This window comes from Netta rufina (genome assembly GCF_964035555.1).
Source record: "Netta rufina genome assembly, chromosome: 1".
Taxonomy (NCBI): Eukaryota; Metazoa; Chordata; class Aves; order Anseriformes; family Anatidae; genus Netta; species Netta rufina.
The window spans coordinates 148,682,323-148,706,485 of record NC_140123.1 but is presented as its reverse complement, the minus strand read 5'-3'; the positions used below and the strand labels follow the sequence as shown (position 1 = coordinate 148,706,485).

The window sequence follows — 24,163 nt, the reverse complement described above, 5'->3', positions numbered from 1 at the left end:
TACATCTAAACATCTTTTAAAGACCTCCAGGGATGGTGACTCAACCACTTCCCTGGGCAGCCCATTCCAATGCTTAACAACCCTTTTAGTAAAGAAGTTCTCCCTAATATCCAACCTAAACCTCCTCTGGCACAACTTTACCCCATTTATGCTGACAGTGGAAAAGTTAAGCAATTCTGGAAATCATCAGGCTGTTACCTTCCATGTCAGGTACTCAGGTAGTTTTGAAAAACTGGCCCCACTCCATGACTGAGTTTCCTGTTCCTAAAGTGGTGAAATAGCTCTTCTGTACATAACCAAGATTTTGTGAAACACATGTACAGAGACATATTAAGACATGAAAACAATTAAAACAAACATTCCTCCTGCTTGGGAGTACTGGAAATTGTGTTTTGGAATTTGCAGAGCAGAAAATCAGTAAGAGTCAGGAACAAACATAAGTGAAAACATGTCTTGTTCTGAGTCTTTAATCACTGCAGGATTTACAGAAGAATTAAAATTTGTGATAGCATTTTCTTCCCCCTCCTTTTTTTGGGGGGTGGTGGTGATATCTTATTTTGTTTTTAAACCAATTTCCGTATCCCTGTTGTGAATACCACCTCTCCTGATGTTACCTGGAAGATGGAAACAGAACTGAAGGGAAATGCAGATCATGGCCTGTATCTCTGCACAGAGCTAATCTACCTTGTTCTTCTTAATCCTGAGCATTAATGAAAATGAAGCTTGAAGATCTTTCACCATAGCTGAAACCAAAGTACAGTAATGTTTCCAGTTTTCCCTGAGCTTGGTATACCTGAGAAGTGACACAGCACTGAAATGGAGTTAGGCTATTTTTCCCCCATTTTTGAATACCTTCCTCACACATGGGACATAGTTTCCAAGAATGGGTTTTGTGCCTCTACCATGATAAATAAGAGCAGCCCCAGAGCTGTCCCTGGAAGCAACAATTCCTTGATTCCTACTGAAAGCATCTGTATGTCCTCTCTACATCAGTGATTCAGTGCAAAATGATGGTGGAGAAAGGTAAACCTGGCTCCTGGGGTGAACTTAAAGATTTTCTCGTTCTTTTCTTTCAGGAATCTATGTATATTGAAGAGCCCTCAAATAAAAATGGTGTTATTTCTTTGATCTTCTCTTTGAAAGAAGAAGTTGGGGCACTGGCTAAAGTTCTGCGCACGTTTGAGGTAAATGTTTTTTTTTTTTTCAGGAGACCCAACCATGTCTTTAAATTTTTCCATTGCAGAAACATTTGCTCAGGGTGTTTATCATCACGTTGTTAATCCCATTTCATTGCCATAATGGGGTAAACAGTAACTGTATCTTTTCTGAAGTTAAAATCACTTAAAGTCCTGGAGCTCAAGATGCCTTTTTAAGTGAAAAGTTAGATTTCTAGCTTTTAAATTAAAACCTTCACCTTTAACTGACACAAGGGTAAAAAAAAAATAAATTGCATTTTTCTACATTTAATAAGGAAGTATTCCACTGTAACTGCCAGAATAAGATGCAGAAGTGAATCGGGTCATAATCTGGGGTTGGCATTTGGGTAGGTATATGTATAGTATAGAAAGGCAAATATAACCCGAACATGAGCTGTGGGGCATGAAGCATTTCTACTGGAGGGAGCAACTGTCCTCATAGCTCTTGTCCACCTCAGTATATCTGATATAAACAAACTCACCACTTTCCAGTATTGGTATTTCTACAGAGGGCACAGAGGGTACCTCTGAAACAGCACCAAAATGACAGCATTTTTTAGTTTATTCACTCCCAAGGAACTCATGAACTTGTACTGGCTGAGTTGGAAAGCTCTGGGGGAAACAAGGAGACATTTACCTTTCAGGACATTGTGTGCCTATTTATTCTTGAAGAAATATTTCCCAGATGTCATGGATGCTGTTTAAAAAGCACGAAATCCTTGTAATTCAGCATGCTTGTATTGCAACACATACAGCTGTGTACTCTGTGCTCCCACACTCTGTTATATTGGTTTTGCAACTTTTTAAAAAAAACAAAACAAACATCATCACGTGATAGTTGTGCCTGAAAGCAGTTCTGTCTATACTACAGTGTAATAAGTTGTGGTCTGCATACTTTCCATTCATAAACTGAACTGACTGGGAAATGAAAGATTTGTGCACTATTAGTACAAACAGAAAATAATTATGAGTTATAGGCCATATTTGAATCATTAAGATAAAGGAGATTTCATGCTAATGACAGCAGAGCTGGTCTAAATCTGTGAACTGACTACTGTAACACAGTCCCGCAAAATGTCTGTATGTTGACAGTAGGTGTAAATGAACTAAGGAAGGCTGTTGATATTTCTTGTTAAATGGATTGCCATCTACTAAGCAAATTATTACCAACTCTTCTGTATGGGATTTGGTGTAGGAGGGAGAGAAGTAGCTGCATCTAGGATGTGACTCTTCTTGCCCCAAAGCAGGTACCCAAACTAGGCAAGCTGAATCATGGTTTTCCCCTGCAACTCTGATGGCAACAGGGGGGATAGAAGTTCAGGTTTAGGAGCTCTGCATTGTTGGACAGGTAGATTCCCATCCCAATGAGGCCAATTCTTCCTGGGCCAACTTGCAGCCTCCCCCAGCGCAAAGGTTGCAAAAGGCCTGGCATAGGTGCTCTTGGGCAAGATTTGAATTCTGTTGGCAATCTTGGTGGGAAATGGATGGACCTTGTCATGTGTGTAAGTGATGAGCCTACATGGCTGAGACAACCTCCACCCTTTCCTGGCTGGGCCATGACCATGGTGTCTCAGGGGGACAGACTTTGTGATCTGAGGCACCTACAGCAGAGCCGGGGAAGGTGGTGATACACAGGTGATGCCCTCTCTGCTCTGAAAGGAAGATAAGAATGGGGACAAGGCAGAAAACTTCCAGAAGATTTTCTTATATCCCTTTCCTGCTTGACAAAATCATCTGTGAGAACCAGGTTAGCTACAGGAGCTGGTCCGGACCCACTGTTGGTGGGCTTGTCTGGAGAGGGAGACCCCAGCCTTGTCCCCTGGGTTACAGCCACCACATTGGCGCTGTCCTGAGGAAATGTGGCGAGTAAGTCTAAGAGGGGTGGCACAGGGAGGAGATGTGTCTCTTTTGGCTGTTGCTGCCTCACACAGCCACATGAAGCAGGAAACAAAACACAAAAGCCACAAAATACGATCAGACTGTTCCCCAGAGTGGAAGCAGCAGCACAGATGCTGGTCCCTGCAGAGGGACGTACCTCCACAGCTATTTGTGCCAAGGCTGAGGGCTGGCCGCACACGCTGAATTTGGACCCTCCCTGGTCCTGACCACAGCTGGGGCTGCCTGGGCTGTCGGGGTGTCTCCGGGCACTCGGGCATGGGAATGTAGGCAGAGAGAAGGGCTCTGCCCTTTCTTCCTCCCAGCTGGCACTTGGGAATTATTAAAGGGCCGTGCCTCCTGCGCTTTGAGGATTCCTCTTTGAGGATTTTGCCTTTTTTCTAGACAGCCTACAGAACTACTCTGGGCCATGAGGGGGGAATGCAGAGAATTAAAAGAACTTTAAATATGCAAGTGTTGAAAAGAAATCCTCTCTGAAGAGAGCAAAGAAGGCACAGAAGCAAGGTCCAGACTGCCACATGAGGGTTTGAGAAGACACTCAACAAAGCGGAGACCTCATGGTGCTAGCAGAAGCCAGGCTGCCTTTCTGTAAAGCAAGTCTTCATGTGGACATGGGGAGGTTCATCCTCACCTTGGTTTGCCAGCTGGAGCAAAATTCCTGCTATTCTGGGAGAACTTGTCACTCTTGTGTCCCTGCCCAGGATGCAGGAATACCTCCTCACCACCAACCCATGCCCCATTTCCATGCTGAGGTTGCACTGGGCCAGGCATCATCTCCTATCCCGGTGTCCACTGGAGCAAGAACCCGAGGGGAACCGTGCTGTTCTACAGCCCGGCCCCGCAATTGGGCCTGGAGGCCTGGATAACGGGGCCCAGGACCAGTGGCATATCAAGCACCATGGCCGCTCCTCAGTTCAGATGTAATCCATGTTCAACCAGGAGGCAAAACTCCCAGAGAAGGAAGTGGTGTCCAAACACAGCCCAGTGAACTGGGTAAGCCCCTGTTTTGGGTGGACTGAAGGTAGGGGAGCCACCTATGCAGGCAGGTGAAGGCACAAGGCCAGTTGCTACAGAGCACATGCACCTGGCACAGACTTGCATCCAGAATTACAACTGTGACATCAAACTTAAGGGAATTTCACTGTGTTTTGATGAATAATCTATTATTTGTCCTGCACAAACATCCCTCAATGTTGCTCATGCAGCTGACAGAGTGCCACTTGTTCTCACATCTGCTTTTTGCTCAGAGACCCAAACTCTTGCTTTCTTTTGAGGTCCCACTTACACTCAAGATTGTGGCTAAAGTGAGGACTATGTAGATTGAAGGATTTTTTTTTCTTTCTTTTTTTTTTTTTTTTCCCTTGAGGAATCTCCTCCATGTACTGAGCTCTTTATGTCTGCTGGCTTTATGTCCAAAATCTTCTTTATTATGTCTATGTTCCTCTTATTCTTTATTCATTTTCTCTACTGTGTTTCAGTGTTGGACTTATGCATAACCTCTGAAAAGAAAAAACAGATGTAATAGCAGCTCAGTCATGTCTAGCAATAAACAAATCATTAATACTGGATCGACTTTCCTTTCACTCTAGCTATTCTGTATGTATATTGGCATGTGGTAAAGATTTGCTTTTTGGTTAAATAATTAAACCCAATTATTTTCACTTGAAAAGCCTTTTTATACATAATCTTTATCCAACACAGTGTGGATGCGGCTTCCCTATGGGTTCTGCTTGGGAAAATCTGTCCTCTTTGTGGGCTTGAGAGTGGCTGTAGAGACAACATAAACCCATCAGCAGAGCCCTTATGCCGACCTTATTTTAATTTGACTGTAAACTAAGGCACTGCTTGGTACAGCCATACACTGTTTGTCTGAGTTATGGTGTTACAGAAGATGGTAGCTAGGAATCCAAAACTGGAATGAACATCTATCTGACACAGAACATAACATAAACAAAATATCATGCTTAAAATCAGGAAGACAAATCATAGTCATTGTGGAGTTATGTTTTTTGATTCACTGGACAAATAAGAAAGCTACAGAGTGTAAGCCCCTGAACCCTCCCCCCCCCCCACCGAAATCTTCCAGGGTTCTTATCAAAATTGAAAAATAAGATTACAATTGATGTGAATATTTATTTTCTCTAGTGATAAAAGCTTATTGAAATTGAGATCACTTTTTTTCTTTTAAAGTCCATTTTGAAAGAAAAAAAAAGTAAAAAGTCTTCTGCCAAAAGATCAGTATTTCCAAATTTAAATTTAATATACAAAAACTAGAACTAAGCATTTCAATATATAAAAAGGATTGCCCTTAGTTTGAGTCGATTTTTTTTTTTCCACATGAATTTATAAAAACATTATTTTCCTCTGAGGTCTTTTTTTATGATTATTTTACAAGTAGTAGCAGACATCTCAGCTGTAGTACATGTCAAACATTGTGTAGGAAAATATTAAATATTTGCTCAACCCATCATCACACAGGAGCCTTCCATCTCCTCTTCACTGACATGACCTTCCCAAGAACAGAGAAGGACTTCAGTACAAGGTCCAGCCTTTACCAGTGCTACTTCCAGTCAGTAGGGCTCTAGCTCACAAGCTGCCCTGCTGATTTGCATCAGGTAGAACTCTTACTCTCAGAGTAAATTACTACACCATGGGAGGACTGGCTGGGATTAAAGCCTGCACTGAACATGACTCTGAGCTTTCAGAGCCAGCAAAGATGACTGTGCCTTTTTTTTTTTTTTTTTTTTTTTTTTTTTTTTTTTTTGTATTGTAGCTTACTTTATTCAACAGAAAGTCCAAAGTGACAGATATCCCTTCATCCCTTGGGTAGGTATTGGCTCGGCAGCGTTTTGTTTCCAAATCAGGAGAGGCGGGCAGTCACTTTGGCCAGGGGGTGTGTTGGAGGTGTCTGCACTGATAGGTGAACACGCGAGGCATGCCATTACACCACAGTGTGCATAAGCCACAGCTACGACTGTCTTTACTACATCTAAACTCAGTGCTTCAAATCAATGTTTTCACACTGTGCTCTCCTCTTTCCTAGGCCAGGGGAGCAGGGATCCTGGATACAGTGATTGATATGACAAGATTTTAAAGAGAGGAGTGCCCTTTTCCTATGTGATTGTGGGGTGCCACATGTTCTTGTTTGCTTTTTTGTTTGTCCCACTCCAGGCATTTTGTGGCTTTATTGTGCTGAACACCTTATAGCAAACTTTAGGGCTGGAGAAGAAGTGAGAAGTGATGGATACTAAGGGCCAGCTGCCCACTGGAGCCATATGTTAGCAGGGACCCCTCTGGGTCCCTTTGCCTCCTGAAGCTTGTTCATGAAGTGAAGACCATGGCAGATGTGAGGGAGAAGATGGGGAAACTTTATGCTCAGCTGAGAAGCTGTTCCTTGAAGAGTAAAGCTGAACATGATGGGTGTCTTGGTCTTTACTTTGGGAAACTGTGGCTGAAGGCACCTCTGTGACTTCCTAACTTCTTTGATCTATGAAAATTAGGCACTGAGTTTCTACCAGTGCTTCTGAAAGTCTTGTTCTGGAAGCACTGAACTAGTCTGTGGTAAGGGTTAAAACAAGACATCAATTTATTGTAACAGGAAATGTGAGTAAATCCTTGTTCTGGGAGATTTCATTCAAATTTTCACTGAATGTTCATTAACAGCGCTGTAGCACTGTTGCTATTCATCTGGTAATAATGTGGGTATCCTGATGAAGCCAAACTTACTCAATGACAATACTCACATAAACAGTCTGTGGATGCATTTCACAGCTCTGCTTAGTTTCAGCAACCATGTAGAGGAGCATTTATTAATGCATAAACAAAAGGATGTAAAAATGCCATGGGAACCAGTAGCCCACAACATTTTTAGGAAGTACCTGTCCCCACTCAGAGTTTCCCAGTGTAGCTGTGAAAACAGAACTTGTCTAGCAATCAGGCCATTAATCTCTTAGAGGGAGTAGTCAATTTTTGTTGCCAGTGAGCTGCACAAGATTGTTGACGTAGCATAATATCTGTAGTGTAGGGATCTACTGCCATTGTGTGGCTGCTGCTGCATGCAAGACACTTCCTCCATAATCTGGGGAAGAAGCTGGAGTTGCTTCATGGCCTCTGAGAGGGAGCCAAGGCTGAGGTCCAGCTCTGGGGAATGGTAGGCAGGGAAATGGAAAATCTCCCCCAAGGTCTTCTATTACCTCTGCTGTTAATCAACATCCCTATGGCTAAACCCTGTCATTGAAAAATCATGACTTGCACAAAACAGGCTTAGTTTCAACTTTTTTTTTTTTTTTTTTTTTTTTTTTTTTTTAGCTCTGAGAGCATGTCTTGAGACTTTTTTCTAATGGGGAGTAATAAGAGACACAGTGAATGTGGATATTCAAATAATGAAAGCTGAGAATTGTTACCCTCAGGAGTGCAGGTTTTGAGAAAAAAAAGCAAGAAAATTGGAGTGACTTCTGATAACTTCAAGGGGTCTGCCAATACTGTACCCTTGTGATCTTGGATAAGTGTTACTCCTAAATGTTCTCTCAGTTCTCAAAGCAGAATCTGTTTTGTGATGTTCACACTATTACTTAAATACAAATTGAGCAGCTAACTACCCTTCTACCTGCTCAGAGGCACTCCAGAAGGTATGAGGCTGCATCACAGGATACAAGAGACTCACCCTTCATGCAGTCCATAAACCTAAGTAGAAACAGGGAAGTACCAACCTGCTTCAAGTTCTTTGCAGGTGTGATGAACAAAATAGGTCAGATTCAGCAAAGGCATGTCTAATCTCAAGCCTTGGGCTCAGCTGATTTCTACCAGTTCTAAAATAGGAAAGGCAGAAGTGTTAACAGTTTGGATGTAAATCAAAGCCCAAATGTGTGACAGGCCAGATCTTCCAACACCTGGAGTTAGGTTTCGTCAACAGAAATTAACGCAGAAATCATGGAGTCTCATCAAATAAATAAATTCAAACTTCTTATCTGTCTTTTGAGGACATATGTTGTTAAGATTTCAAACTCCTAAAAACACAGAGAGACTGAAAACTGGTCAAAATAAGCAAATAAACTAAAAATTTCCCCCACCACCTTTCTATGGTAACCGTTTGGCTCCAGAAGTTGGAGCTTCAAATAAAACATTGACTACTGTGAGAAATATGATGCAATTGCAGGATTTGGCAATACTGAGGATACAAGTTTTGAATAATGTGAAGCTATGAAGATTAAACACTAGATGGAGTAGTTGGACTAGAATGAAATTGAGATTTGTAAAGCAACGCTAGTAACAGAGCCACTGTAAATATTTTGAAATTGGGTATTGCTTATTAGCAATACGCAGGGTATGAGAGCATGCTTCTGTGAGAGCACCAGTTAAGGGATGTACGCTGCTGAACTCCTGCTTTAAAAACAGTCACCAGAAGGGTTCTCCCTTCAGCTGCTCTGCTTCTATGTCCTGAAGCCTCATCACAAAGAGATAAAGAGTTTTGCATGTTGCTGAGTTGCAAGCACTCCCTGAATAACCAGCTGAAATGGCTTCACACCCTGCAGGAAAGCTATCGTATTCATCCCAGGTGTAAAAAAAAGAGATGACTCTCTACATAATTCCGTCTTCCCTGTTTTTTTTTTTTTTTTTTTTTGTAGTTCTTTTTTAATTCCCCTCTTAGGTGTGCCTGGCCCAACCTTTGCTCAGGGGGGCGTTTTGTGCCCACTCTCCACCTCTGTGGGTGGCTCTGCTGGATGGGTGCCAGCTCTGTGGTGCTGCACCCATCTCTGCAGCACGGCTGTGCTGAAGGGGCCGGGACCCCTCCATGCCTGCACTCTGCCCAAAGCTTTCCAGCTTGGAGTCATTTGAGCTTCCAGCTCCCGGCCACTCCACCACCCAGTGCCTTACCAAGCTGAGGGTACAATGCACAGTTCTTTTGTGAAAAGGGGCTTTGGAGGCCTAAAACAAATTGTCCTCGGGGCCCAGCACAGTGACAGCCATTCTCTGCCTGCAGACAGCCCCACGAGGACAGCATCTCTCAAGAGCAGCAGTTGGTGGTGAATGCGCTTTTGACCTTTTCAACTTATTGTATTGGTATCTAGCCAAACAATTTAAGTTCATCTGTAGCGTGCGACACTCAGGAAACAGAGGAATGACATGCATGCTGTTTCCTACCAAGTAATAAACTGCCTTTTGTGGTGGAGTGAATAAGGCCTTTGCTGCTGATAGCCAGATGCCCCCCTGCACTGTGCAAGCACTGAGAGCAGCAAAGAAAACCTTAAAGTGCTTGAGAAGCTCAAGCTAGAGGGAGAAAAAAAAAAAAAGCGCTCCCTCTTTCTTCCCTGCAGGTCACAAATAGATCCTTGCAGCGTTTCTTCATGGATGAAATCCTGACCTCACTGTAGAGGTTTGACACTGACACCAGTGGGGACTGTCAGTTCACCCCATGTAGGTTAGGGTCTTCCTAAGCCTGAAAGCAGCAAAACAGAAGCTCTTCCAGGGCTGCTGAGCACCATGTGTCAGCTCCTCTGGCACTTTTGGGGTTGCTCTTCAGGCCAAAATTTCCTCATGGGGTTAACTGTTCCTTGTGAGGGACAGAAGGACTGAACCAGCCAAGACTGCAGCTGCAGTGGGAGCCTGAAGAAAGGTCAGCACTGACTGAAATCTATTTAAAAGGTTTTTCTCAAAAGAAAAAAAAAAATAATATTTTTATATTCGAATTACAGTGCTCAGGAAAACCTCAGAAGTTTAGCTAAACTGAGCTCTATTTTCCTGGGCTTGCACTTAGATGACTGGGTGAATATGATTTTTAGTTACCTATTGCTTTACTCATTGTTATAGCAGCAAATGAAGTCAGGTTCCAACAGGCCATGGTTGTCACAGCTATGGTTGCCAATAGTCCCTTTCTTGAGAGCTAGGAGGCACTGCTGCTTGTCAGTGAAGATCTTTGTTGAGACAGAATTTGACTTTCTGTGATTAAAAAAAAAAAAAAAGGTATTTATTTTGTGTGTGTGTGCTTTAAGAGTGACCAGATTCTGGAGCAGGTTGCCCAGAAAGGCTATGAAGTGAAGTCTCTAACTGTGGAGACATTCAAAACCTAGCTAGAAACAGTCCTAAACAACTGGCTTTCATGGAGCCTGCTTGAGCAGAGGTTTGGACTAGAAGATTTCCAGAGGACCCATCCACCATCAGTGACTATGCAATTTTGTGATTCTGTGATCCTAAAACACACTTGTTTTTTTTTTTTTTTTTTTTTTTTTTTTTTTCCCATAACCATGGGCTACCTTTTTGGTGCAGATCCCTGTTTAGCTTGATCTCTGCCCAATACTTGCTCACAGGTGTGTGCAGGTGGCTTTGCAGGTGACTGTGCAGTGGCTTGGCAGAAGCTTAGCTCACAGGATGGCCCACTCCTTGCTTTTCCAACCTTCTTCAAAGATGCTCATAAATGCAGCAATCACTTTCTCATAAGAAGGTGAAACTCCTATTTCTTGTGTTGATCCAGTGGAAATGTTCTTGTCCACACAGACAAGTTCCCAATATCTACTCACAGTACTGGTGTCACCATTTACAATACAAAGCCTATTTGCAACTTGTATCCTGCTGTCACCTTTTTCAAAGGTTTGTGTAGAAATGGTCCTTATGCTAATGCTCTGCACAGGGGTAAGTCTTTTCAGTTTTCCTTTTCATCTCTCGCCCTGTTCTGAAAATCCTCAGTCCAGTGGCTACCAGAGAAAAGTCTCTGTTTTTGAGCTATTTATACTGTATGATATGGGTTGTTGACTGACACGAATTTTAGCTAGCCTGTATGTCACATTTCTTCCCCCAAACCCTGTGTAACCAAGATCTCTTTCTCATAGGAAAAAGGTATAAACCTGACACACATTGAGTCTCGGCCTTCCCGTCTCAACAAAGATGAATATGAATTCTTCATTAATTTGGAAGGCAAGAATGTGCCAGCACTAGACAAGATCATCAAGTCCTTGAGAAATGATATTGGTGCAACGGTGCATGAGCTTTCACGAACCAAGAAGAAGGACACCGGTAAGCATATACTGGCAAGGATAATATTGAGAAGGAATATTTATGTAACATACTTAAATTACTTCTTTTTCTTCTAGCAAAGGAGTTACTTTTGGACCTATATGGTTAAGTTTCCCTTCCACTGTCTATTTTGTCCATATTGTAAGCTTTTTCATACGGAGATTTTCTGTCAATATAAATTGCCATTCTCCATTTTTGGCCATGATTTTGACAAGGTCTCCTGGCAACAGTTGTTACACTATTATATTTTCATCTGTTTGTTTTGCTGACATCCCTCCCAGTCCCTTAAAGACTGCTTTATTGCAGTGGGTTGATACACCAGTTGTTGCTCATTTGCTGACTCTTTACAAACTGTTTATTCAATGCATCCTTCCTTCAAAGTCCAGCCACCTTCCAGATTCTCCTTACTCAGGTAGGATCTGCTGACAAAGGGCAGCATAACAAAACAAAAAGTGACAGCAAAACCCTGACTGTTGCAGTGCCTCCCCCTTAACAAATGTCTCTGGGACCTCACAAATCACCATGGCACAAACCTTGTAGTGTAGCGTAGGTGACAAGAGCCCTGTCCCATGCATCTTCCGGGGACAAGGGGAGGGCTTACCCTCCTGTGCTCCCTGGGGCTGGTACACCCCTTTGAACACCTGGATTTACTTTCCAATTTCAGTCTCATGGGCTCTGTCAGCAGGCCTCTGAAGACCCTTCCTTTTGGGGCCCATGAACCTCTGGGCTGAGTTGAGAGGGGAGGAAAAGTCCCCAGCAGTGGCCAGCTTCCCCTGCTCTCCTTTGCACAGTTGCACGCGAGTCCAACACTGTCCACATTTCCACTGTTTTTGCTTGGGGATCCCCCTCGCTCCTGCTATAGAAATTAGGGAGGCTCTGCCACCCACTTCAGTGGGACCATAATTCTTCTTTGCTGGAAGAAATCCTGGGGAGACCAGTAGTAATCCTGCCTTTGGATGGAAATAAGATTTTCTGAGTTGTCCACACTCCTAATTTTTGATGGAGTTGAGGCTGCTTGGTACAGAGGTGGCTGCCCAGCACCCAGTCTGAGACATACTTAAATGCCTCTTCAGATAACAGATGTGATTTTAATAGGATTTCAGACTTTAAATACTTTAGATCTGGATCTTCCTCTTCCTTCCTAGGAACAACATGAAAGAACATTAATACCTTTGTGAGATCAGTGCTGGTAATCCTTTTACCATCTCCTTTGTGTCTTCCCCATGACATTGCATTTGAAGATGAAAAAGAAGAAGGCAAATACTCTTTGGAGTCAGTTCTCTCCATTCATGAGATAGAGGGACAAAGGGTTGATTAGCTGATTTATGATCATGTCAAATCAAAGACATTTTCTCTTTGGGGATTTTTTATTTCCAGGAGAAATCTACAGGGCCTAGCAGGATTTACCATTATTTTGTTTTTCTAGTTACTGTTAAGAAGACGTTGAAGTTATATATAAACAGAAGCCAGAGTCAGAAAGAGATGCAGCTCTAAATATCAGCCAGGAAGGTTTAGTGACTGAAATTCTGACCTCACAGAAGTCAGAACTCCCATGGTCTGCTGTAGGATTAAGTTTCACTGCATGTTACTGTGTTGATCAAAGCATTTTTTTGAGTTAGATTATCCTGTCAGTGCTGCAGAAAGGGACTTGATCCCCTTCCGTTGGAGAGGATAACTTGTGTTTGTTTGTTAGTTCCAATAACTCAGAAATAGCATAAAGTGGGAGCAATTTACTGCCAAGGAAAGAGAGGAAGATTGATATTTCTTCTTACCCTTTTCCTTTTTCTTTTTTTCTTTCAATTTCAGCTTCTCTCATGGGTAGTAAGGGTCCAGTCAAACTGAAATCCCCAAAGAGCCATATTCAAAAGGTCAAAGAAGCACTGCTTAGGGGATGAACTGTGGGTGGCAAATTCTGGGCTGAGGCAGCTACATGGGCAGACTGAAATGGGAGCAGACTGAACTGTAGGAAGAGTGGTAAGATGTTGTCCTTTATCTGTGATGGCATTAACAATTAATAGGCCTCATGGTGCCTTTTAGGTCAGCCTGCCTTTCAAATGTATCCTCCTGGCAAATCTGGTTGTAATCTACAGACATGCTTTTGTGAAATATTATTCCCAAAGCACAGAATGAGAGCAATACACCTCCAGGGAGCAAAATCTCAGGCAGATGGTTCATGGGGATATCTTCATGCTCTGATAGGTTGTCAGGTAAAGCTGGGAATGTTTTCTTTTGGAGCCAGTCTGGGGTCCCATGGGACCAGTTCTCTCACCACTGCCTAAAGATGCTTTCAGTCCTTCCTTGTTAGGGATTCACTTAGCTCACGCTCATGATTTGAACAAAACCTCTTCTTTTACTCAGTTTCCCATAGGAAGCACACAGTGCCATTCCTGAAGCAGTGCTTTGCGGAAAGTCAAAGGAAATTACTGGCCTTTTCCCTCCTGAATAGCTTAGCATTAAACATACATGTATTCTTTTTTGGCCAAAGTGTTAATGAAAACTCCCCCCCCCTTCTTTTTTAACCTGAACACTCTTTTTTTTTTTTTTTTTTTTTTTTTTTTGTTAATAGTCTTTACTCTCTCAAAAACAAAATATAGTTTTGGTTTCCCTTTACAAACCCAAAGAGTTACAAATAGGAGGCTTGGATTGACAGTATAATTTTAGCTGTGAGCAGGCCAGCAAAATGCCATAAATCCAAAGGTAATTTCAGAACTCGAGGTGGTCTAGCAGTCACTGGGCCAAAAGCCTTTTGTAGAGATGGGAAGATTTGTTCTGAAAACACAGTGCATCTCTTCATAGCTCTTTTTGGAAACAAGCTAGATATCTGCAGACCACTTGGAGCCCATGAATAAAAATAATTAAATATTATTCTGTTGTAGCATTAGGCAAATGCAGACAATTTATTGCATTTCTGAGACAGACTGGAGGCTGATGTTCTGTAGGGTCCTTGTTTGCTAAACCCTGAGGCTGGCCAAAGCATTTGGGACTGTTTAAAAAAGGGCTAAACCTGGGCCTTGAACTGCTATAAATTGCATAGACCTGTCTTTGACCCTCCTCACAATGGTCCAAATGGAGGAGTTCTGCAGAAGTCCTCACTGCCCCTGCTTTGCTGCCCCTCATATAAATGGCTTATTAGCATTCTGCTAAGCATTTGACCCCATGGTAATTTGGTCACCACTTGGGTGTCCAGCACAATCTCATAAATGCTGCCGTTTCACTTACAGACAAATCAATATTTATTACTGATCAGCCCACGTTTGCTCCTCGGACCTTCACAGAGGCCCAGTGTTGCAACAGCTTGCTCTGGCAATTCATTAATGGCCGTGCAGACAGACAGCGAGTCTGGTGAACGGGGCTGGAGGAGGATGTCACAAACAAAATATGGGAGAGATTCAGCCAGGGGATAATTTGATTTGATCTTTTCAATAGTTGCAGGGGGGGCTGGGGTCAGCCTCCCGGCACACCACAACTACACAGAGGACGCAGTAGCTCTTTTGCACCCTGGTGCCTGTTGCCAGGGTTGTATGGGCTTGGTGGCTGGGCCAGGGCTATGCTCAGCATCTTTGATTCTTGTTGCCACAAGAGCTGAGAATGTTCAGGACTAAAGTCCAGCTATGCTGGTGCAAATAGCACAAAGAATCTTCATGATTCTTTTACAGCTTGCACCTTTTCACCCAGAGCAGCTCTCAGAGCAGCACTCCTGGAGCTATCACCAGTGTCTGGGGGGGCTGGGAGGTGGGCAGAAATCTGCTGAAAATAGGTCCAGTACCTATACAATCTGCTGCACCTACATAGAGGAAAAGCAAGCCACCCATCTCCATGTCTGAGACTGACAGTGCATCAGTCTGTCCCAGAGTTTATCACAACCTCTGCACCAAGTGCTTTGGGAAGCTTAAGAATAAAATATGTTTAATGAAAACAATTCATTCTCATACATCTATTCTATGGCTTCCTGAAGCTGGAATATTTCAAACTCTGCCCACCTAGACCTTTTTGACCCCAGGCAGCAAATCCCTACAGATATCATTGCTGAAATCCACTGCAGGCCTCAGCCTCCACTGCTTTGTCTGCACAGTCTGGACCTTTCAGATCATGATACTTCCCTGAGAATAGTGATTCCTCACTTGAACACTGACAAGTGCTTTGCTGTGGGCTCTCAGACAGCTTTTTTCCAGTGCCCAAAACATTTATCAGGATGCTTCACTGATGATAGTGGGTGTCAGCTTCCCTGGCAGTGGTGAGTCTGAAGCACAAAGCAGTGAAGCAATCCCCCTACCTTCATGTAAAGGCCACTGCCAGAGCTGGGAGATGAACCCCCTGCCCTGCTGTGTGTACAGAAAATAGGGGCAAGAGGGTAGGGTGGGCTCATCATTCATGAGGTATGTCTCTACTGACTCCTCTCTAGAACTCAGACACCCCTTTTTCTAATCACCCTCACGCTGTTTTAACTCGAGGGGCTGGAGGTGCAGGAAGGTTACTAACAGCAAGGTGGGGAAACTAAGAGAGCTAGCAATAAACTCAGCAGTCACTTGAGGAAGTTTTTCCTGGGCCTGCTGCTGCCATCTAGTGACTTGTGCTGGTCTGTCTGTCAGGGCAAAGCAGAAGGCTGTGCAGCTTGAAGTCAGGTACCAAAGCCCACTTTTGCTGGGAGGAAGAAGGGGAGGCACAGCAGAAAGGACTAAGGAGCTAGGGGAGGCCCCTGCATTGCCCGGCCTGCTGGAAATGAGTCTTATGGCTCGCAGCAGAAGCGTTGGATAGAGCCAGGCTGGCTGGAGCCGGGCTGGTGGTGGGACAGCAGGTCAGGGGAGCAAGCCATCTGTGTGGGGCTGAGCTGTGGCCACAAAAGGAGCTCCCCATGCCACTCCAGCCCCTTGGTGCAGGTGTCTCACAGAAACGCAGCACCACAAGTACCCTCCGTGCTGTGACGTGCAGCAGAAAGAGCAAGGCTGAATAGTCCAGGAGGCAGAGTTATCCTCTTATCCCATAGGTGGTCTGTCAGGGTCCAGGATGAGCCATGTCAGCAAAGCACTGTGGGGAGCTTGTGTAGCAGCTGCTGGCAGACTGCTCAGGGGCTCCATCCTCAGAGGGAAGCTTTTCCTAGGAATCAGGTTCACCTGGGACAAAACACAAATCAAATGGGGAGGGAGGTAGGGCTCAGAGGCAGTGCTCCCAGCTGAGCAGAGCCACACAGAGCAAAGAGCAGTTTTGCTAGCTCTGCCTGAGCAAGTCACCCCTGTTCACACAAGAAAGTCACTAAATGAATTGCCAACATTTTATTTATAGACTTCTGAGAGACGTTGGGCTTAAAGCAACAGAGCATTGGGTGTTATTAGCCTCATGATACATGGAGTTGATTTATATATGGTATAGAGAGCACATGGAACATTATTACAGGGCCTGAGCATGGGGTGCAACTTTAAACGGGCCTGTTCCTGTTCCTCGGCAAAAGTATGGCAGAACTGGAAGCAGTACATAGAAGTGATGAGAGTGCTCAAGAACAGGCTGTGGTTTCTGTGCTAGAAATACATAGGCAAAGTGTCAGCCAGGTTGAAGGATAATAGATGGAGGAAATGACAGGGAGCTATAAAATCCTAGGTGTCCTGTAGAAGGTAAGGACAAATGAAGTCTGTGTGCAGGAATTAGTTAACATCAAATGAAATAATCAAGTTTTAAATGCAGTAATACAATGCTAGTCTGAGTTATCAGGCTGACATATATAATTTTATTTCATCATCCTAGCCTAAGTGAGCCCACCAAGTAAGTCTTAGAAAGAGATTTTCAGGGGGTCAAATAGTCTTGTATCCATCTTATTGTGGGATTTCTTGCTGTTCCTTTGAAATGGCTGATTCTAGCTACTGTGAAAGCAAGGATAATCTGGAAAAAATACTGTTTGGGTAAGCCAAGAAAGCAGAATAATAAACAGAAAATCATAAACATTACAAACCAGCTCTGTGCCAAGGGCTAGACATTCCTGATGCTCTGTATTATTCCAACAGTACAAAACAGCCACAAATTCAAGAAAATTTGCAGGGTTTGCTCTTGCCTTCTATTACAAGGAAAGGCCAATGCTGTCAGAAGTTAGACCCCTACATATTTATTTTTATGATGAAGAAATGGAAAGACCAAAAGGAGGTCCCTAACCAAGTAACAAAGAAGCATACCAGTCTCCGTTTCTTTTCTGTTTTGCAGTACCATGGTTCCCAAGAAGTATCCAGGAGCTGGACAGATTTGCCAATCAGATTCTAAGCTATGGAGCAGAACTGGATGCTGACCATCCTGTAAGAAACAGAGCTTTGCTTTTTAACATGTTTCTAGTTTGGGGATTGATGTTCTTCTGATTTACGTTTGCTCTTCCTTAAGACAAATATAGCCGACTAAGTCTCAGGCTTTTGGACAAGAAAGGTACCACATTTCTAGGGTTAGAATCAGCCCAATCCCTGCTACGAAGTTGAGCAGACCAAAAGTTGCTTTAATTTAAACAAATACTAATAGACATAAAGAGTCACAGACATCACAGAGTACAAGGCCACCACAGGAACACTTCTGGTTTTCCCGCATGGCTCTGATGGTGACTTCAGACTCAGTGAATCACTAGTAACAAAAACTTCAGGAGCAGCATATTATATCCTGGAGATAGGAAGAGTGCTTTTTCGTGGTTGGTAACTATCGAGCTTGTGCATTGTTATGTGGTTGTTAAATCTGTCATGATTTTTGTATGGTGAGAAAGAACAAAAGGAAAAGTCACTGTTTCAAAAAGTTTGTGGTTTAAATGGTAGTGTCAGATAGTTTCGTTTGCTGGCCTAGTTGATAAAAAAAAATTACTTCAGTGGTTTTTCAGCTCTTCCAAATACAAGAATACTTGCTGCTTCTACTCCCTCTCCAAGCAAACAACAACTTATTTTCATTTGTCAAAACACACCGAGTTCCACGCAGAGCAACAGAAATTGCTGCTATTAGTTTAATTGAGATAGGATGATTATAAATAAATTACATGCAGCGCAACAAAAATTGCTGCTATTAGTTTAATTGAGATGAGGTGATTAGTCATTCACTACCTATTGCTTAATTCAAGATGTGTTATGTATCATATACAATGATTCATGATATTCAGTGCAGTCGTATGAAAGGCAGAATGAAAGGAGATACACTGAGTCAATGGCCCCCTTGTGTGTCATGTGGGAATAGACCAAGACTGTATTTGAAAAAAATAATATATATAGATATGAAAAGGAATAAAGCATCTCTGCTTCAGTTCCTAGAATTATTTTGTGAGCAGTTTTATCCAGGTTACCTTAAAAAGAAGCCCAAGTGCTGGGGTAAATAGGCAAGACAGCACATAGTGTGCAGAAAGAAATAAATTAAAAGAGCCTGTGTTGGGATTTAACCACAAATACCAGGTTAATCCAGGACAGTGCATTTTTTTAGGCTATTGGCTGCCTTTGTTTGCCTAGCACTCTTTGATCTGCACTGTGCTTTAGCTATCTCCTGTACCTGGTTGTGTTTCGTGGCCAATCAGTCCTGTTGTGCCATGCACCTCTGAGGTGCATTCATGAACTGAAGCGGTGCCCACGGAGTTGTTGCTATTTGCTTTGCAGAAATGTCTTCTATCTGGGAAGGACATTTCTCTACTTTAGGTGGTGAAGACACTCCTAGCCCTGAGGAACCTATACTAAATGGCACATTGGGACAGGAGAATGGTTATTCCAGGAGAAGATTTACAGATTATATTTCTTATCTCTGGTAATACAGATAATTAGCTGCAGAGGTCAAACTGACAACCACAAAATCTATTACACATTCTCTATAGTAATCATTTCCCCTTCAAATGATTGATTTTGTAGCACTAATAGGGCTTTTTGGTTAGCTAGGTGCTTACCATTCTTCTAACATTTTGAAAACAAGCACCTTGAAATATTGTTCATGCTGAAAAAAATACCTAAAAGGTCTGCCTGAACTGATGAGTGTGTTTCTAATATGGTTTAGCTCTGCTTCTTTAGACCAGCCAAGCTGTGCTGGCAACTGCGACAAGTTTCATGACAAACCAGAAGGGCGTCTTTATCTGAGGGCTGTTTATATGGTGCATTGCTCTTGTGGTAGCACCCTGCCTGTGTTGTAAAGGAGAGTGTTTCCATTTTTCGTAGCAATTGGAAATGACAAAACAAAAGGGCTTGAGGGTGAGAAGGGCTGGGAGGCTGCAGCTGAACAGCTGCCCCGCAGACAGGGAAGGAGCAGTGCCCTTTGCAAGCCAGGTGTAGGGGAGCCAGGCAGGATGGAGGCAGCTTCCCACACCTCCTGCTACATTTCTGTCGCTCCCCAGGCAGCTTGCTGCTCCCTTGGACCAGCCATGCCCAAGGGTGCTCAGCAGGAGGAAGGCTGTTTACCACCTGCACTTACACGGGGACTGAATGTCACTGTTTCTCTTTAGGGGTTCAAAGATCCTGTGTACCGGGCCCGGAGGAAGGAGTTTGCAGATATCGCCTACAACTACAGACAGTGAGTGCTCAGTGTGTGGGCAAAAAGCTAGCCTATATCTCCTGCTCTCTCCTGGGGCTCATGTCCTGCTGGCAGTCCCTGTTTTTCCACAAGCATCCTCCTGCTGCTGGCTTTTCTCTGGCATATGTTTAAATCTTCCTGTTCATGTATTTATCCCCAAATAGCAGTAAAACAAAAGTAAATTGTTGCAGGCACACGTTCAGTTGCCTCCCCTCTTTCCCCACAACACCCCTCTTCTCCTGGCTTTGTTGTCTAATTGAGCAGCAGACTCAGTTGCTACTACAAAGACCTGAGCATTGAATAAAGCTGCTTCTGGTATCCTCCCCATTAAACTGGGACTGGGGGAGGAGTGCCTATCATTTACATTAAAGCAGGAGCTGCATGCACTATTAAAATAATGAATAACTTATGGTTCTGATGCTAATCCAGTGCCTGATACTCTACTTTTATCATGTCTGACCCAGCTGCAATCAGCAATTTGGGCTCTCATTTCCCAAGAAAAATAAATGAATAGAGATGATAAATTCATTTAGAACAGGCTTGCTTGATTGCTTTCAGTGATCAAATCTGGAGGAGATAAAATTCTGCTCCCAGAGCCACTCACACATTTACATCAGTAATACTGGGCCTGACTCTTGCTGAGACTGGTAAAAATTGTGATTGCAAAGGATAAGGTAACATATGTTGTACATTTAGGGATCCACTTCGCACAGGACTGTGATGAAAAGATAGTCTCTGAGCCAAAAAGCTCATAATGCTCATAAAATGAGACAAAATTGGTCTGATTGATGCAAAGTGAAAAAAGTCAGGTGAAAAAAGTCAGGAGCCCATTTTGTGGCTCAAAAAATTGGATAAGGCTTTGTGGCCAAATATGAATGGTTCTAGTTTCCACTTATATGTATCCCATAGAACATTTACCTTTCCTGCTTAACAGATAGCAAATTCTAGTCTCTAGTTAGTAGGCTTTAGTTAAATCCTAGAGAAATAAAACAAAAATAAGATAATACCCACATCTTCTAAACCACCCCCCCTCCAGTATTCAACCTGAAACCAGCAAACCAGCTTAGGAAGATGAAACCATTATATTCCAAGATACAACTACTTAATATTTAGTCTGATATCCAGATCCTCAGACGCATTGAAGGCTACACAGGCTTGGACCTCTGTGAAGTTCTTGGACTTTTCAATAAGGTCTTTCAGTAACAGAGTAATGAACAGAGTGTGAAAGCCCACATTTGGGCTTTTGGGTCTTGTGGAAAGAAAGTACATGTATTCAGTGACTTTGGATGCTGATTCAGGAAGAACCAAATGGGTAATGTTCTTGCCCTGGGTGCTACACATGGCAGATGACTTACAGGGTCTGCAGCAGGCGAGCAGAGGCCAAGGGAGTGTCTCTTGCAAGGGAGAGACAGGGGCACAGAGAACTGGGCAGGAAGAGAGGGACAATCAAAACTATGAGGCATTATGGAAAGTATCTGAAAAAGCAAAATGCATAGCTTGTGAAGTCAGCTACAAAGGTGAGGTAGGTCTGTGGTCAGTTTTTTCACACTTCTCCTTATCAATTTAATCTTCTTCTGTGTCCCCCCTCTTTTGCACTTCTTTTGTCCTCCTGTTTGTGTCTCTCTGCTTTCTTTGCTCCTCTCTGCCTTTGCTCTTTTGCCTTCTTTCTTTTTGCCTTCTTCTTGCCTTCCTTAGCTTCTGGCCCTGTTTATTCTTGCAATTTTTTAATTGAAATTTGAAAAGTTTTTAAGCCAATAATTTTCCCCTGTAGCTCTGGAAGGTGGCTGAGGATTACTTAGGATTACTTAGGAGTGTTATAGGAACAAAAATCCCCAAGCAATCCTCGTAATTCAATGTGATGTTTAAAGCTCCACAAATCAAAGAAGGGCTGATACAGAGATGCAGAAAATTATGGTACTCCAGAGGAGCTGCCCTGAGGCTCAAGGGGAAAATGAGGGGGTGGGAGATGGTAGGGTGTCATCGATAGTTTAACAATGGGTCTCTGGGGCTTGGAAAGCTCCGGCATTATTCCAGCAGTGATGTTAACCCTATTAAGTTACTTAAAACCCTTTGATTTTTCAAAGCTGTTGGATTCACCTATGGCCCTATCATTATTGCTAAGAAATTGACTATTCACAGGAGGCCAAAACACATTGCTTGGGATTGTCTAATTCGTGCTAGCTTCAACATGAGCTAAGTACATGGAGGCCTGAGGGTGGGATTTGACACAAAATTACTCATTACAATTAAAAAAAAAAAAAAAAAAAAGAGTCAAACTGGCTGAAGTCTGCATCTGTTGCAGCATAAAGCACAGCTCAGAATTTCTCTGACTGCCATGAAACAGACTTTTCTGGAGCTGGTGGTTTCCCTGTTGTAACAAAGACAATTAATATAGTGTGCATTAGAGCAAGAAATACAACAGCTGTTCCATGGTTAGAAATGGAAAGAAATTGAAACGATCAGCCAGAGAATATTTTTAGAAGAATGTCTTGATAAGACAAATAAGCACTAATTTATTTGTATCACAGTAATGCAAGGGTTCGCTAAAGGCCAGTATCGCACCTGAGGTTGGTAGAGTTCTTCTCAGTCAGTGCCTAGGGGCAAGTGAGACTCCTTTTGCACCTCCATGTCAAAGAAAAGGCATCTCCCTTCCTGCACCAGCAGCTCCTGACCAGCCCATGTAGAGCTCCTGAGTATGATGCTGGTGGCATAGGACACTTTTTCTGTCACTCCTATGGAGAATATCCATATTTGTTTTCAGTGGCCAACCTATTCCTCGAGTCACCTACACAGAAGAAGAAAAGAAAACATGGGGCACCGTCTTCAGGGAGCTGAAGAGTCTCTATCCAACTCATGCTTGTTATGAACATAACCATGTGTTCCCACTTCTAGAGAAGTACTGTGGCTACCGGGAGGATAACATTCCCCAGCTTGAAGATATTTCAAAATTCTTGCAGAGTAAGTTTGAAGCATATAAAACAAACAAACAAACAAACAAACAAACAAAACACATATATACATGTGTGTATATATATATATAAATATATATATATATATATATATATATAAGCATGCCTCTTCTGTCAGTTGGGATGGTGTTTTCACAGATGGACAAGCAGTATCTGCTCAATTGTAGGCTTTGTGTGAGCACTTGGGCACATTCTTTAGCCTGTGCCTCAGGTCCCTCTTGAAAACTTTCAGAAATACATTGGTATGGATGTTCAGGTACTATGATGCTGGTACATATGGGTAGAAAATTCCCTGCTCTTTCACAACTAAACTCAATTCATATAGTGAGGACATAGAAAACATGGTGAGGGCAAAGAAAACAATTAACTTTCTTCTACTGTGAGGAGTCCAGATAAGGATAAATCAAGTACAGCAGCTGCTTTTAACATGCCACCTTTCTGTCTCTTCAGCCTGCACTGGATTTCGCCTGCGTCCTGTTGCAGGCTTGCTCTCCTCTCGGGATTTCTTGGCTGGTTTGGCATTCCGAGTATTTCACTCTACACAGTATATTCGCCATGCATCGAAACCTATGTACACACCAGAGCCGTAAGTACTTTGGCACAGAAAGTACATAAAGTCATAGCAGACTAGCAATAGGGTCAGGCCAACTGATAATAACCATGTGGGACTCCAGAGCACTCTTGGGAACAGTTAATGGAAAGCAGCCAAGCGACTGCACTCTTCTGAAAACATTTTTGGAAGATTTCTAGTCTTTTTAGTAAGCTGTGTCCTCTTCTGCAAGTTCTTCTGGGATTGATCAGACAGTTCTACTAACTGAAGACATGCTTGTGTGGTGGCTGGGAGGCGGGAGAGCAGCATACAAAAGCATTTAACTTAGCTATTAACACCCAAAGCAGTGGTGTGAAATCTAGTGCAGGAATGACTCAACATGTTGCAAGCAAGCTTCTGGCAGCAAGATAGGGGAAGCCCAGATCAGTGACCCCTTCTCTTTTTTGGTTTTATATTGTAATATTTCTGTCTGTCCCCGTCCTTCTCCACTTGTTATTAAAAAAAAAAAAAGAAAAAAAAAAGTTATCTTCTTCCTCTGCTTTATATTATTGCAATTCTTCCTCCCCATCTATAATATTTCTTTTCTCTCTACTTCTTCCCACAGTCTCCCTTTCCCCTCCATTTTTCCACTCCTTTTTCTTCCGATTTTTCTGCTTGTGTCTCTTCATCCTATTACCATCCTGTACAAAGCCACACTGAAATCTGCCTTGGTCTCCTCTCCTCACGAAACGCCCAAGCAAATAGGGACTGACTGCAGAGTGGAAAGCCTTACCACAGCCCCTGCTGTTATGCAGTGCCTGCAAGTCTTGCACTGTCTCCAGAAAGGTCCAGTGAATGACATCTTTCACAGTGTGGCTTACATCTTTCCCTCTGAGTCCCTCGCCTCTCAAATCCCCAGTTTAATTCTTATTGACTGGGCTGTTCTCCTGGGCATACATCTCCTTGAAAATCTGCTCTTCAAGAATATCTGCTCTTCAAATCTGCCCTATAGAAGTCTTCCACAGACCTTGCCTTCCTGGGAGCGTCTCATCCATCTTGCCTTTCTGTCTCACTAA

At 43.0% G+C, this 24,163-nt stretch overlaps 1 protein-coding gene across 1 annotated transcript in view; it reads left to right on the top strand.

Moving 5' to 3' along the window:
* PAH (phenylalanine hydroxylase) overlaps positions 1-24,163 on the top strand; it is a gene marked incomplete at its 3' end in the record, with an annotated part of 36,571 nt that overhangs the window by 3,392 nt on the left and 9,016 nt on the right. Inside the window, exons 2-7 of the mRNA XM_084296557.1 lie at positions 1,077-1,184; positions 10,916-11,099; positions 17,286-17,374; positions 19,522-19,589; positions 22,351-22,547; positions 23,009-23,144. Coding sequence (XP_084152683.1) covers positions 1,077-1,184; positions 10,916-11,099; positions 17,286-17,374; positions 19,522-19,589; positions 22,351-22,547; positions 23,009-23,144 — 782 coding nt within the window. The remainder of the gene's footprint in view (positions 1-1,076; positions 1,185-10,915; positions 11,100-17,285; positions 17,375-19,521; positions 19,590-22,350; positions 22,548-23,008; positions 23,145-24,163) is intronic.